Source organism: Ananas comosus, linkage group 15, assembly GCF_001540865.1.
Source record: "Ananas comosus cultivar F153 linkage group 15, ASM154086v1, whole genome shotgun sequence".
Taxonomy (NCBI): domain Eukaryota; kingdom Viridiplantae; phylum Streptophyta; class Magnoliopsida; order Poales; family Bromeliaceae; genus Ananas; species Ananas comosus.
Window position 1 is genome coordinate 463,853 of NC_033635.1, and position 12,493 is coordinate 476,345.

The window sequence follows — 12,493 nt, forward strand, 5'->3', positions numbered from 1 at the left end:
TTTTTTTTTCCGGTTGGGTTGTGGTTGTGGCACGGCGAGGTGTCATTGTTCTCCCTGGGTAAAAATGCATGAAGGCCCCTCAACTAAATGATAATCTAAAATAGCTTGCCAACTTTTAAAAAAAAAATTTAAAGAAAAGTTCATCACCTTTCAGTGATGTACATCAAATAAATAGATTAAAATTCTGGGCTAAATTTAAGAACAATTTTATCGGCTTTTCAGTTGATAGAAAATTTAGTTCAAATACGCAGTAGCTGATGAAGATACTGATTTTGATATTACTAAAAAAATAAAATAATTTAGATTAAAATAATGAAAATGTAAATAAAAAATACTAATTGAAGCACAATGGACTATTACTCTATTAGTGAGGGGTATTTATGCGTTATAGGCTAGCAACGACGAAATTGTTTGTTGGGCCTCTAACGGGCCGAAGCCAGTCCAAAACCATTAACTAGCGAACCATACAGCGCCAAGGCCCGGCCTGGCCCGGTCTGGTCCCAGCCTATTTGGCTCTCCCCTACCCCCGAAGAGTGAGACTTAACAGAGACGAGTCGATCGAGCGACCGGAGGGAGCGACGCTCGTCCCTGCTTTTCCTCTTGTGAAACCATTAGGGGAGCTCGCTCGAAACCCTAATTTGGATTGGAGGAGGAAACCGTAGCGAGAGAGAGAGAGGAAACAGGAGAGAGGCATTAGAGAGAGAGAGAGAGAGAGAGAGCGAGAGAGAGAGAGAGAGAGAGAGATGTCGAAGATGGAGGGGAGAAGGAAGAAATCAGTGGGATCGGCGAGGAGCCTCCTCGCTATATCGCTGGTGATTCTCGCGAGCTTCCTCCGCAGCGCCTCCGCGCTCTCCGTCACCGTCGCGGACGAGGAGTGCATCTACGAGTTCGTCCCCTCCGAGGGCGACACCGTCTCCGGAAACTTCGTAGTCATGGATCACGACTCCTTTTGGGATTCGGATGAATCCGGGGTCGATCTCGTGGTGAGTTTCTTCTTCCTTCTCATCTTTCCATTTTATTTTATTTTTTGCATCCAAATTTTGGAGCAATTGTTGCTTGCGCGATGTGTACCCGTACATATCCACAGTTAATATGTAATATTTAACAATTAATATTTTGAAATCAAAATCTAATTCGAGCTTATATGTAAATTAAAATTTCAATCGTGTAAACATCAAGTTGTTTGAAAAATCACATTCAATTTATAGGTACTAAAAATTTGTCACTTCTAATACGTGGGCATTTATATATATACGCACTTACGCAGGCATTTTGAAGCGCATAAAACACATTCACTTGATTAAGCCACCAAACTATGCTGAAATTTGCTATAATTTCTCTAAAATTTGGCTCTTTTTGGCGGTCTTATATGAACTCAATTTCTCTAAAATTTGGCTCTTTTTGGCGGTCTTATATGAACTCAATTTGCAAAATTGGTTAATTTTGAATTAGATCTGTCTTGCCTTCTTCTTTTTTTTTTTAATATTGAAAGAATTTGTTCAAAATCATGTAGGTGACTTCTCCAGGAGGCAATGTTGTGCAATCATGGAAGGAAACATCCAGTGAGAAATTTGAGTTTAAAGCTCCAAGGCCTGGAATGTACAAGTTTTGCTTTCATAATGCGCATGATGTGCCTGAAACTATTTCATTCTACATACATGTTGGACACATCCCCAGTGAACATAACCTTGCAAAAGATGGTTAGTGAATACAATGTCTTGCTGCTAATTTGTTCTTGCTTAAAAGTTAGTTCTGTTTCTAAGATAATATAAAGTAAGCATATTCTTGTTGATCACCATTGAATAAGTGCAACAAGCATTTTAAGTATTGCAGATTCTGTAAAATGCTAAGAGTGATCCTCCCATCATCCATTTTCACTGAGGTGCTAGATTGCACAGTTGTTTAATACTGCATCTCATATTATTAAAGAAAAACTTTAAGTGATAATTCTCAATTCATTCTTCTTCTCTATAACCATAAGTTGCTAGACCTTCCTAGTTCGCAACGGAGAGGTTCCAGGATGATATATTTGATTATGTTATTATGTTTGTTTATGTATTCTTTTATTGCAGATCACTTGGATCCCATAAATGTAAAGATTGCAGAGCTAAGGGAAGCACTGGAATCCGTAACAGCTGAGCAGAAGTACCTAAAAGCACGAGAAGCTCGACACCGCCGTAGTAAGTCACTAATACAACTCACATATGATTTCTGGCTTCTGAGAATTACAATCTCTGGTTATTTGTCTGTGTAGTACTTCTAGCTGTATCTTTGCTAGTTTAGGAAGGAGAGATTTTAGTTGTTTGTGAAACTTAGGATGGATAGAGTTTGCATACATTTGGTGCCGAAAATCCTTTTTATCTACATGTACAAAATTATTGACTGATTCTCTAACAAATGTCTATTCTGAACTGAACCTCACAGAAAATCTATTTTAACCTAATGAAAGAAGTTACTTCCAAAGTATAACTAAACCTGAAATGAGAGGAAAAGGTTGATTCTTTATCCCAACATAAGCAGCTACTTATATTTATAAGCTTGTCCATCACAGGGACTTCTTAATACCTTAATGGCCTGGTTTATATCAATGATTGTTTGCAATAATTTTTACTAGTCAGACATGCACATGCAGCATAAATATTGTTGTAAGCAGCTGGAGATGCAGCGCAATCTCTTAGTTGCCAGTCAACTCTACCCAAGTAACTAATACTGATCCATGATATAATGATAGGCTTCACTCAAATTCAGTAGAATCAAAGGGGCCTTTGGTCAGAAGAAAAAAGGTGTTGCTGTCAAAGTTTCTCTATTACATCTCTTCTAGATCTAGTTCCTAAATTCTGCTTAATTAATGACCTGGGTTCGGCAGAGAAGAAAGCCTTTTATTTCTTTTAAGATTACATTTCAATATGAACATCATTTATAACCACATTTGAGTTCAACTAATGCCAAATCCATCCCAATCGTAATATGCTTGAGTATTCTAGTTCATTTCTTTTTTATTTGCAACACAAATAACCTTTTCAAGAGGAAACAAGAAATTTGGAATATATTACGATACTACCTAGCCATTCTATTGACTTTTTAAACCAAGAATGCCTTGTGTGAGAACAATACAATCTGATCTTAACCTGTAGGCATTGTCCGCATAGGTTAGTTTGGGAATCATGGATTGTTTTTTTTATGCATAATATTCTACAGGGAAGAAAAATATTCCCAATTTTGCAGCACAAACCATACCCTCTTTTATGCATTTAATTGAGCTGCAATTGCTTTTGTTCATTAAATGTGTGGGTTATTCCTTACGTGTATAAATCATCCAATGCAGCAAACGATAGCACCAGAAGGCGTCTAATCTTCTACACACTGACGGAGTACCTTGCACTTGTATGCGCAAGTTTATTTCAGGTAGTTTACATTCGCCGCCTGTTCAGTAAGAATGTGGGATACAACAGGGTATAGGCCCATTGTATTTTTGCCTGGCCTTCGAACTAACTTTTAGCGAATTAGATTTTATTTATTCTTTACCTAGAATTGAATTGAAGGATATTGCTATAATTTAATCTTTGTTCCATTGTAATTTGCTAAATATTTTTTAGTTTGATCTCAGAGATTTTTTTTTTTGTTCTTTCTTCGGGGGTTCATTATTAGACTACATAAGGTCATTATTTGAGAAATATGACTTTATGTCTCTTCATTTGGTAAAAGAGGCTTTCTTTTCTTTTATGATGTTATGCAAATTATGTGCAGCAGCTTTGCTTGTGAGTTGTTTAAAATCGAAAGAATAACCTCAAGTTTAAGAGAGCTAATCGGAGCTAATCAGCATTCTTCAAGTCAATGCATGAATTCACAACAAAATAGAGCACGAATATAACTAGACAAATTCATAGATCCAGTAAACGTACTTTGACATGCTACAACTGTAATATGCATTAGTTAAAAGTGCTTAGCTTACCTTCTCTCCATTACCAATCAACTGGAGAAGAACAAGGCCGTCAAGTTCGTTAGCACCTTGTCTGATAGCACCAGTTAAGACAACTCCCGTATACTACCACAAGCGTTGCAAGAAAGGCGAAAGCCCTTAACCTAAATTACCTGAAAGGATCAATCCTTCGCATCCATGATGCCCCCCGGTGTTATCTGGAAAACGTGCTCTTACTAAGTCAAGGTAACTTAAAACATCCTTCAAAATTATTAAACATTTTTGTTAGTAGTGCGTGTTGGAAAGCACAATTTAATCCTTAGTAGTAGTAATCATACTAAACAGTAATTAAAGCAACAATAGGAATTTAGCAAAGGATATGGCTTCAGCCTCAGGAAGATTAGGGGCGTCGAAGATCTTGCAGACGCGCTGCTCGCCTTTCCCTTTCCTCAGCATCAGACGGATAGTGGATGCATGCGCTAGCACGTGCCCTCCCGCCGGCTTCTTTGGGTCCGATATGAACATCCCTCCACCCGGATCCGCAATCACTGCCCAAGTTACCAAATGAACCCCATTCTCTCCACTTGTACTTTTGCTTTATTTAAACACGAACAAACATAATGGTCAAGGATTATACCTTGATTGGTCATGTAAACTGCGACGTTGAATTCTTCGGCGATCTTCGTTAGGCGGGAGAGCATCTGCGCCAACTTTTGCTGCAATCACTTCAGTTGGATTAGCAACCAAGGACACATGGCGGACGATGTGACTGATTTTAAGGAATCTGCTTGTACCTGGCGCTCTGCAAGCTCCCCCCTTCCAGAGAAGTCGACGCGGAACAGAGCGATGACAGAATCCACGATCTGCGCTCAGCAGAATTGGTCATTTTAGAAGACATAAGCCAACCAGTCTTCTTTCAAAAAGCACATATGGACTGCTGCTATTTGATCTCAATAGGAAGAAATGAGCTGCTCACCAGAAGCCTGAAGGGCTCTTCTGCCATTTTCGCAGCCAAACCCAGAAGCAAGTTGTACTGATGCTCATACGTATACGCTCGCGCATAAATGATCTTATATACAAGCCATAGAAATTACAACTCATAAGAAAGCAACCAAAATGATCCTGAGTTTAAAAAAAAAAGAAAAAAGAAAAAAAAAGAACAAGGGGCAGGAAAATGGTTGAAATTATTCTTTGGTATCCTACATTATCCAGGACAGCGTTGGCATCCATCCCAAACCTTTCTGCAATCGGCACAATACGATCTGGTCGGCTAATCATATCTGTTAAGGCAAACCATGGTAAAGGCTCTGTTCACATAGCTTAATGATCAGTGCACTAGCAGAAATTTAACAATGGTTAAAGGATACAACGTTCCCTCGGTGTCGATGTAAGCGACCTTCCCATTGCCACCGTGCATGTGGATCGGAAGCTGGAAAATGCGAAAATGTTACTTGTGCATTTTTCTGTTTTAATCTTATTGATACATGAATTAAGCAAAAAACCGCCCAATGTCATATAAGGGAATCATCAAAGAACCTGGGTGGATACACAGAGGGTGTGGGCCAGCTGGGTCTTCCCGGACCTTAAAATAGGGAAGAGGGTAATGGAGGTGCGGGACTAAGGATAATGTGCCTAAATAAAAGGAATCAAATAGTAAAATTTAGAAAAAAAAAATGAAACAGCAGAATATCTCAACCGGAATTCGCCAAATGCCTCGGTGATCGAGAGCGTCTCAATTCCACCTTCACAAAATGGTTGGCAAAAATGTTCCACGTTAGCAAGCTACAGATTAGTACCAATACACTTTCAACAAATTGAGCAAACTCACCGCCAAGTAGCTCGTCGAGGGCTTGGCTCCCAGTTGTTATTCGAATCACCGATTTTCGCTGAAAAAGGAAAGTTTAAACGATTTAATTGATTAAAACGTGGCCGAGACCTAGAGGCTCGAAACGACGGGATGATCCGAGAAGTCAAAAGCAGCGAATCAGATCAGAGGAAGTTGAGCGACAGCTCGGATCGTCCAATGAGCAAAGAACAACACAAAGGTTATGCGGCGTACGTTAGCCTATTTCAATGCAATTTTAAATAGATGAGTACCCTAAGCAGTAGATCGCTTCCCGTCACATAGCCCATGTTCTACGAAAGAGACGAACCAAATTGAAAAGGAGGGTTGAGAACAAATAGATCAAATAGAAGTGCAAAATAGCAGAAAATGTTTTAAGATAAAATTTGAGCCCTAACCACAAGCTTCTCTGCAGCTTCACATATTTTATCGACCTTCGCTTCGGACAATCCCTTTATTCCTGTCAAGCTCTGCGTATAGGCAAAGTTGAAGACAAATCCTCGAGATATCTAAGATAATGTGTTAATCCAAGGCGATCTGTGGGCACAAACCTTCTTCGTGTGCATCATTAGGCCATTACAAGTGTAGATCCCCGCGTCCTGAAGCTTCTTGATGTCTCCTGCATTGATCCCTTGAGAAATCACTGCAGAAACCACACAATTATGGTAATAAACCGGTCGGTTCTAGAGAATTTGAATTGGAATGCTTGAAACTGTAACGGAAGCTGCTAATGATGGGAGATCGGGTTAATTTATCATAAAATCGATCTAAACACTGTTCACAAGCTAATAATCGAATCAAAGGATGGCAAAAAATGTTGTCGATCTCCAACTAAGCAGAAAAATCACAAGAATTCAAGCGTAGATCTCACATTTGTCGATGGATTCGAAGCAATCTTCTTCCTCCTCTGCTTCCTCTCGATCCAGAAGCTGCAGCTGCCCCTGGTCTTCGAATCTGAGATCCATCAAGCAACCAAAGCATAGAGATCGCTTATCCCAGAGATATTGAAACCAAGGAAGAAGAGGAAGATGAAGAAGAAGAGGGATAGGAGGAGAGATGCGCTATAACTTGACGTCGATCATCGTCTTGTTTCAAATTCCCGCGGAGAGAGAGAGAGAGAGAGAGAGAGAGAGAGCATTTGAAATGTGGGATGCAGTGGGGTTCATATATAAGAGCTCCGGACCCCACGAAACTTATTCAAATGAGTTGATAAGTTCCCCAAATCCGGGCGTTTTTTAATTAATTTAATTCCGGGTTTATTTTCGCGGCAAAGTTGATCACTGGGGCTACGCAGCGTAGGGCTACTGGACCGTTGAGGATGGATTGGTACAAGGATCTAAAGGGCCCAACGTGAGCCCAAGTATGGCCTAATACTATGGGCTTCACATGCCAAACTCGTTTCTAGGGCCAAAACATTGTGGGCTCGAAGACAACATCACCCTTTACGATCTTACAGTATTACTCTCGCTGTGTTCTCTGAGCTCAAATCTGCGTCGTCTTCGCTCGATTTTTAGGGCTCCCAAACAAAGCGACAAAGGCTCCGTTGGTGCACATTTCGGAACTCTCTTTTTTTGCAATTTTAACTCTTTAAAATGCACTCTAGTGTTGTGAACCAGGTTTTATGATAGTGTTGTGTACGCAATTTTTGCTTCTTATCGCTTTACATGATGTGAATTTGTGTACCAAAGAGAAGCAGAGTAGTGAGGATTGGGATTATAACAACCATGTGAGTATTAGATATTTGATAGCATAAATGCGTAATTAATTTGTAATGGTGTTAAGAACTTATGCTTCTCATTGCAAGAATTTTTGTGGCTTCTAAATTGTTTAATTGATTGTTAGATTGGTCAAATTATCCAGTGGAGTATGGCATATTTAAGTTTTCCTTGTTGATATCCTAGAATTGAGGTGGTTATCCCTTGCATTTGTTAGTTTCTGCATATGTTTTGTGTTTCAGTGTTACTAGGGCAATGATTTCTTTGGTGACTTTTGATGTGTGCAATGAATAAGTGCTGTATTTAAATTATTTTAAATTAGCTTACTTTTCAAAAAAAAAAAAAGTTTGAGAAAGGTTTCATATTGGGGAAAAGCTGTTAAAAAAATCTGATGCTTTACTTGATATCTAAGCGTCAAGGACACTGACACGGGACGCGACACGACTCGGACACCGTGATTCGGCAACTTTCAAAAAATTAGGACACGGACACGGCATGAGTATTGCTAATAAAATATAATATTATTAATATAATAATATATTTTTATTATGTATAAAATATTGATTTTGGTAAAATATTATTATTATTTCTCTTACGAATTAAAGTTAATACAATTTTTATTGATAGTTCATATATTTTAAGAAAAGAAATTATCCACCATACATNCAGAGAATCAGTAATTCAAGTCTGGAGTAATTATTCGATTTTGAACTATAAAAATCCGGTGCACATCGACAAAGATATCTGATATATATATATATATATATATATATATATATATATATATTTTAGTTGTATGTATTATAAATCGGCATTAAATGGGCGTCCAAAGAGTGTCCACATCGGACACGTGTCCGACACGGACACGTGCGCGTCCAACACGGACACCCGAGGCTTACAAAAGTGTCCGTGATACATAGCTTGATATGATATTAGCTATTGTAGGTTATTGTGGTTGCTGCAATTTCGTGTAGGTTAGAGTACTTAGAAGAAAGGAAGAGAGAGGGAAGAGGAAGAGGAATTAAGAGAAAATATTTTTTTTGTCATTTTTGTTGTAAGTTAATTACATATTGGGATTGCTAGAATCTGTTTCAGCATGGCTCATTTGCCAATCTGTTTTCATCATAGTGACGGTTGAGTATATCCTTTGCATCTTTTTGTTTTGATGAACTGCTGTGCATATCAATATGCAGTTGAATTAGTATTGCTTTTAATTGCTAGAAACTAGGGCAAAACAGAGAGAAAAGGAAAACTTGGAGCCATAAGAATTGTATTAACCCTTTTTTTAGGATTTGCAGCTGGAAAATCTGTGATGTATATATATACGAAATTTTGTGTCTTTAGGACCTGTAGGTCATTTATGTATGCATGATAAAAGATTAATGGCTGGTTAAGAGAAGGTTCCATGGCCTCGCTCAAGTGATCCTCATTTTAGTTATGTGCCGGCGCACCCGTTTAGTTCTTTCACTTACGGTATCAATGCTTCCTTAAAATGTTAATGTTTCTAAAAGTGTGATATATCAATTAGAGGTGTTTTATGAATTCAACTTTAACAGGCTTTCTGCAGGTGGTTTACTTCTTTTTGTTCAGTGAGGAGCCATAATTCAATAAGGACTAGGACCACACCTGCAGCTTATGATTGGACCGCTCTCACTAGGGTCTCTTTCAAGTAATTCCTGCTTTCATTTTTAATATGTTCCTCTTTCTACTTTTCTTGATTTATTTTACATGCCAAGCACTTTAATTTTTTTTTGTTCTACCACTTGTTTCTTTTCTTGGTACTTTTTGGTTGTGGGTAATGATTAGTGTCATTTTGTTACTTTTTATTTTTCTTTTTCTTGTGTTATATCAACTCCACATTGTAATTTAGGTTGGAAATTGTATCAAGTATCAACTATGTTTCTTAGTTCTTCTATAGTGGAAAAACTGTGTTAGTGTAGTAGTTTTGGTTCCTTTTCAGCTTCTGTCATTTCATCTGCAACTTGTGCAAAAGATGCTTCATTAAGGTGCAGTTTGGAATCTCCTTTACTGCTTTATGTAAACAACGGTGGCTTGGTTTCTCCTTTTTTCACGAAACTGCGATTCTAGACTTATCTGATCTTGGTATTTTCATTCTGTTAATTAAATTAAAGTGGTTTTCCCTTGTACGTTAAACATGTGAAGATTGTGCTCAACTCTCCTTCACCATTTGAAGTCTGACTATATTAGTTCTGAAAATGACATCTCTCTGGCCTTGGTAACCATTTTACCGGTCTCCACCTTCACCCCTTTCTTCTTCTTTTTCTCTCTCTTTTTTTATAAAAATATATGTGTTCGATCTTCCGGTTTGTGCATCGTTTTTTTAATCTTATTTTTAACTTGGACGGTATATTTCAGTTATTTATTTTTGCTCTCTCTTTTCTTCTCCCTTGCTTTTCTCATTTTGTTCTTAATATTTGATTGTCGTTTTCCTTTTTTCCCTGTGGGAATATTGGAACCAAATTGCGTGACAATTCCTTTATCACTTCTTTGCGGGCTACCTATGAGAGGAGCTCATTTCTATAAAGCTGTAACCAAAGGAACTCAGGCATCAATCTTCTGTTTATGAAGATGTGTGCCTCTACCAGATGGCCACTATGATAAAACAGTGGGAGACAATATATTCAATTTTACTAATCTCCCTTTCTTCGTTTGGATGTCCTACTTTGTATAAGCTATGTTGATTTTCAATTTTTTTCATTGTTGCGCCTATTGTCAGTTGACTTTGTTACCTGAGATTTTACCCCAAGATTTGCTTATCCTTTTGTTCTGTGCGCCTGTGCTTTCAATTAATTATGCATCTAAACTTCTGCAATGCATTGAACTAGCCCTACTCCCTTTCCCATTCTCTTGTTCTCCACACATGTTGTTGTTTTCCTTTTCTTCACTTTACTCTTCTTTTCTTTCTTTTGACAATACTAAATTCATTGTTGTTATTTGTGGCGGAGGGATTGAAGCCTTTTGAGAAGTGCTCAAGGGAATAATTGAAGCTGTTAGCGTGATCTACTTTTTAATAACCAAAATTTTAGCACCAAGCATATTCGTTTGTGTGAAACATAACGAGACCGATCTTTTGGCTGAATCATCTTTTACTAGGTCACCCTTTGACAGCTTCACTTGTTCCCTGTTGGTTTCTCTAATTGGACAAAACAAATATCTTGGTCAAAATACAAAAGGAATGTGAAAAAAAGAAGATCAACCATGTATATTCTTCATGTTCCTTGTCCACACATGGCCATGCTTAATGATCCTTCTTTTTATCATTCATGCTTCTTCTCTGCTGACCTCATGTTCAACAAGGACGTGGGGGATCTTATTCTTGCGTTCTACTTTTCTTTCTAAGAGGATGTTAGTATCTCTGTTGTTTAATGGCATACCCAACGCTGTTTGTCTAACACTGAATCTCAGGTGGAAGGGAAATAGAAATATGACTTAGTATAGAAGTTGATCTACAAATTCTCATCAAGTCGTTTGTTTAATTAGTATTACTTATCTGTAGGTTCTTAAGTCCTTCTAGGCCTTACCTGTGTCTCTCCCAAGTACAAAACAATTGCAGGTTGGTTGCCATTCATTTATTGAATCAATTGCAAATTCTGTTCATTGTAGCTAATCCTTGAATAATTATACTAAAGCCTCTCTTAATCCAACCAAGGAATGGAATACTCTAACCATGAACAGAACAATGCTGCTTACAAAGTGAAAAAATCCAACCAAGGAATGGAATACTCTAACCATGAACAGAACAATGCTGCTTACAAAGTGAAAAAAAAAAAGAAAGAGGGTATGATGGTACCATAGTCCAAGGAGGGATTCACTTGTTTATTTGAGTAGGAACATTAAATTATTATCTGAGAGGTGGGAATTATACCTGAGAGCTTGAGAAGTGTACATTATGTTTTCTTGTATGCAAAATTGTTAGCCTCACAGTAATCTCTTGGAATAAATAATGCTGGAGATTAGTGTTTTATTAAAGAAGTCAATAATATAATGTGGAATCAGTATTTATCATAACCCATTTGGCATTTTTGGTTTAGGGCAGTCTACAGTCCGCATTAAATTTTTCACTTCTTTAAGAAAAGTCACCCACAGGTCAAGCATGTTGGTGGAATCCTCATAAAGAAAGTAGAATGGATTATATAAATTTATCCTGTTGCATGAAAGAGCTAAAGATCCCTGCAATGGTCCTAATACTGCTGCTGACATGCATGTTTAACGGTCGGCGGACCGTTTGTGTTTTTACTTATATAAAAGCTAAGATAGAGACTTAATTTACATGGCTTAAAACTTGCTCTGATTCGATTTCTTTAAAAACATTTCATATGGTGTTTTCAAATTTCATGTGTATTTAAAAACCCATTTAAGGGCATTTCCCAGTTGCATGGTGTAATATAAGGGCATGTTTGTTTCAACGTAAGTAGACTTGGGGTGGAAGTGGATTTTGGATTAAAGTGGAGTTTAGGTGAAAATTAATTTACTTCTGCTGTTTGTTTCTAACTGTGGAAGTGCAGTTCTATGAGTTCTGTTGTCTGTTTGGTAGGAAGTAGATTACGTAAAAAGTGTAGCTCTCCATCTCCGGTATACTTATCTCCGAAGTGATATTATTGTCTATTTTGTAACTTAGTGAATAATAAAATATAATAAATAAAAATTAATATAATTATATATGTATATAATTATATATATGTATAATTATAAAATAAAATTTTAAAAAATTATATTATTTGTTTGCATATAAATTATAATAATGTAACAAATAAAATTCTAAAGTTAAAAAATTATTAACATTTAACAAATTCATTTTTCATCATTTTTTAAGTATACATATTAAACAAAAAATATATTAAAACTTGCCCAACTAAATTTGATCACATTACCTAACCAAATTTAACAAGCTTCTTTGCCTCTTTGCACTTCACCGGAATTGACTTCGCCCCGTGGGAGGGCGAAGTCAATTACCCTATTTTGGGCGAACTTGACTTTCGGCCGTAATAAAATTAC

General features: G+C 37.3%; 2 protein-coding genes across 3 annotated transcripts; one reads left to right on the forward strand and one right to left on the reverse strand.

The window, feature by feature from the left end:
- On the forward strand, positions 557-3,676 carry LOC109721836 (transmembrane emp24 domain-containing protein p24beta3-like). Its single transcript, XM_020249639.1, has 4 exons — positions 557-983; positions 1,514-1,700; positions 2,073-2,180; positions 3,326-3,676. The coding sequence occupies exons 1-4, from the start codon at positions 744-746 to the stop codon at positions 3,457-3,459; spliced, it is 669 nt and encodes a 222-aa protein (XP_020105228.1). The 5' UTR covers positions 557-743; the 3' UTR covers positions 3,460-3,676.
- LOC109721834 (meiotic recombination protein DMC1 homolog) lies at positions 3,849-6,880 on the reverse strand. Of its 2 annotated transcripts, XM_020249637.1 has the most exons (15): positions 6,831-6,880; positions 6,634-6,716; positions 6,314-6,405; positions 6,161-6,232; positions 6,017-6,055; positions 5,748-5,805; positions 5,616-5,661; positions 5,456-5,501; positions 5,287-5,348; positions 5,123-5,189; positions 4,896-4,988; positions 4,714-4,782; positions 4,557-4,635; positions 4,301-4,467; positions 3,850-4,146 (listed from the first exon to the last, which is right to left on the reverse strand). In XM_020249637.1, the coding sequence occupies exons 1-15, from the start codon at positions 6,842-6,844 to the stop codon at positions 4,102-4,104; spliced, it is 1,032 nt and encodes a 343-aa protein (XP_020105226.1). In that variant the 5' UTR covers positions 6,845-6,880; the 3' UTR covers positions 3,850-4,101. The 2 variants fall into 2 exon arrangements, with proteins under 2 accessions (XP_020105227.1, XP_020105226.1); XM_020249638.1 differs by lacking the exon at positions 6,017-6,055 and having other exon boundaries at positions 3,849-4,146.

Coding starts and splice junctions, on each gene's coding strand:
- LOC109721834 (XM_020249637.1), bottom strand. Junction 6,233..6,313: donor TAATGATGCACACGAAGAAG/GTTTGTGCCCAC, acceptor GCCTATACGCAG/AGCTTGACAGGAATAAAGGG. Junction 4,636..4,713: donor GGGAGCTTGCAGAGCGCCAG/GTACAAGCAGAT, acceptor AAGTGATTGCAG/CAAAAGTTGGCGCAGATGCT.
- LOC109721836 (XM_020249639.1), top strand. CDS start 744: ATGTCGAAGATGGAGGGGAGAAGGAAGAAATCAGTGGGATCGGCGAGG. Junction 984..1,513: donor AATCCGGGGTCGATCTCGTG/GTGAGTTTCTTC, acceptor AAAATCATGTAG/GTGACTTCTCCAGGAGGCAA. Junction 2,181..3,325: donor AGAAGCTCGACACCGCCGTA/GTAAGTCACTAA, acceptor CATCCAATGCAG/CAAACGATAGCACCAGAAGG.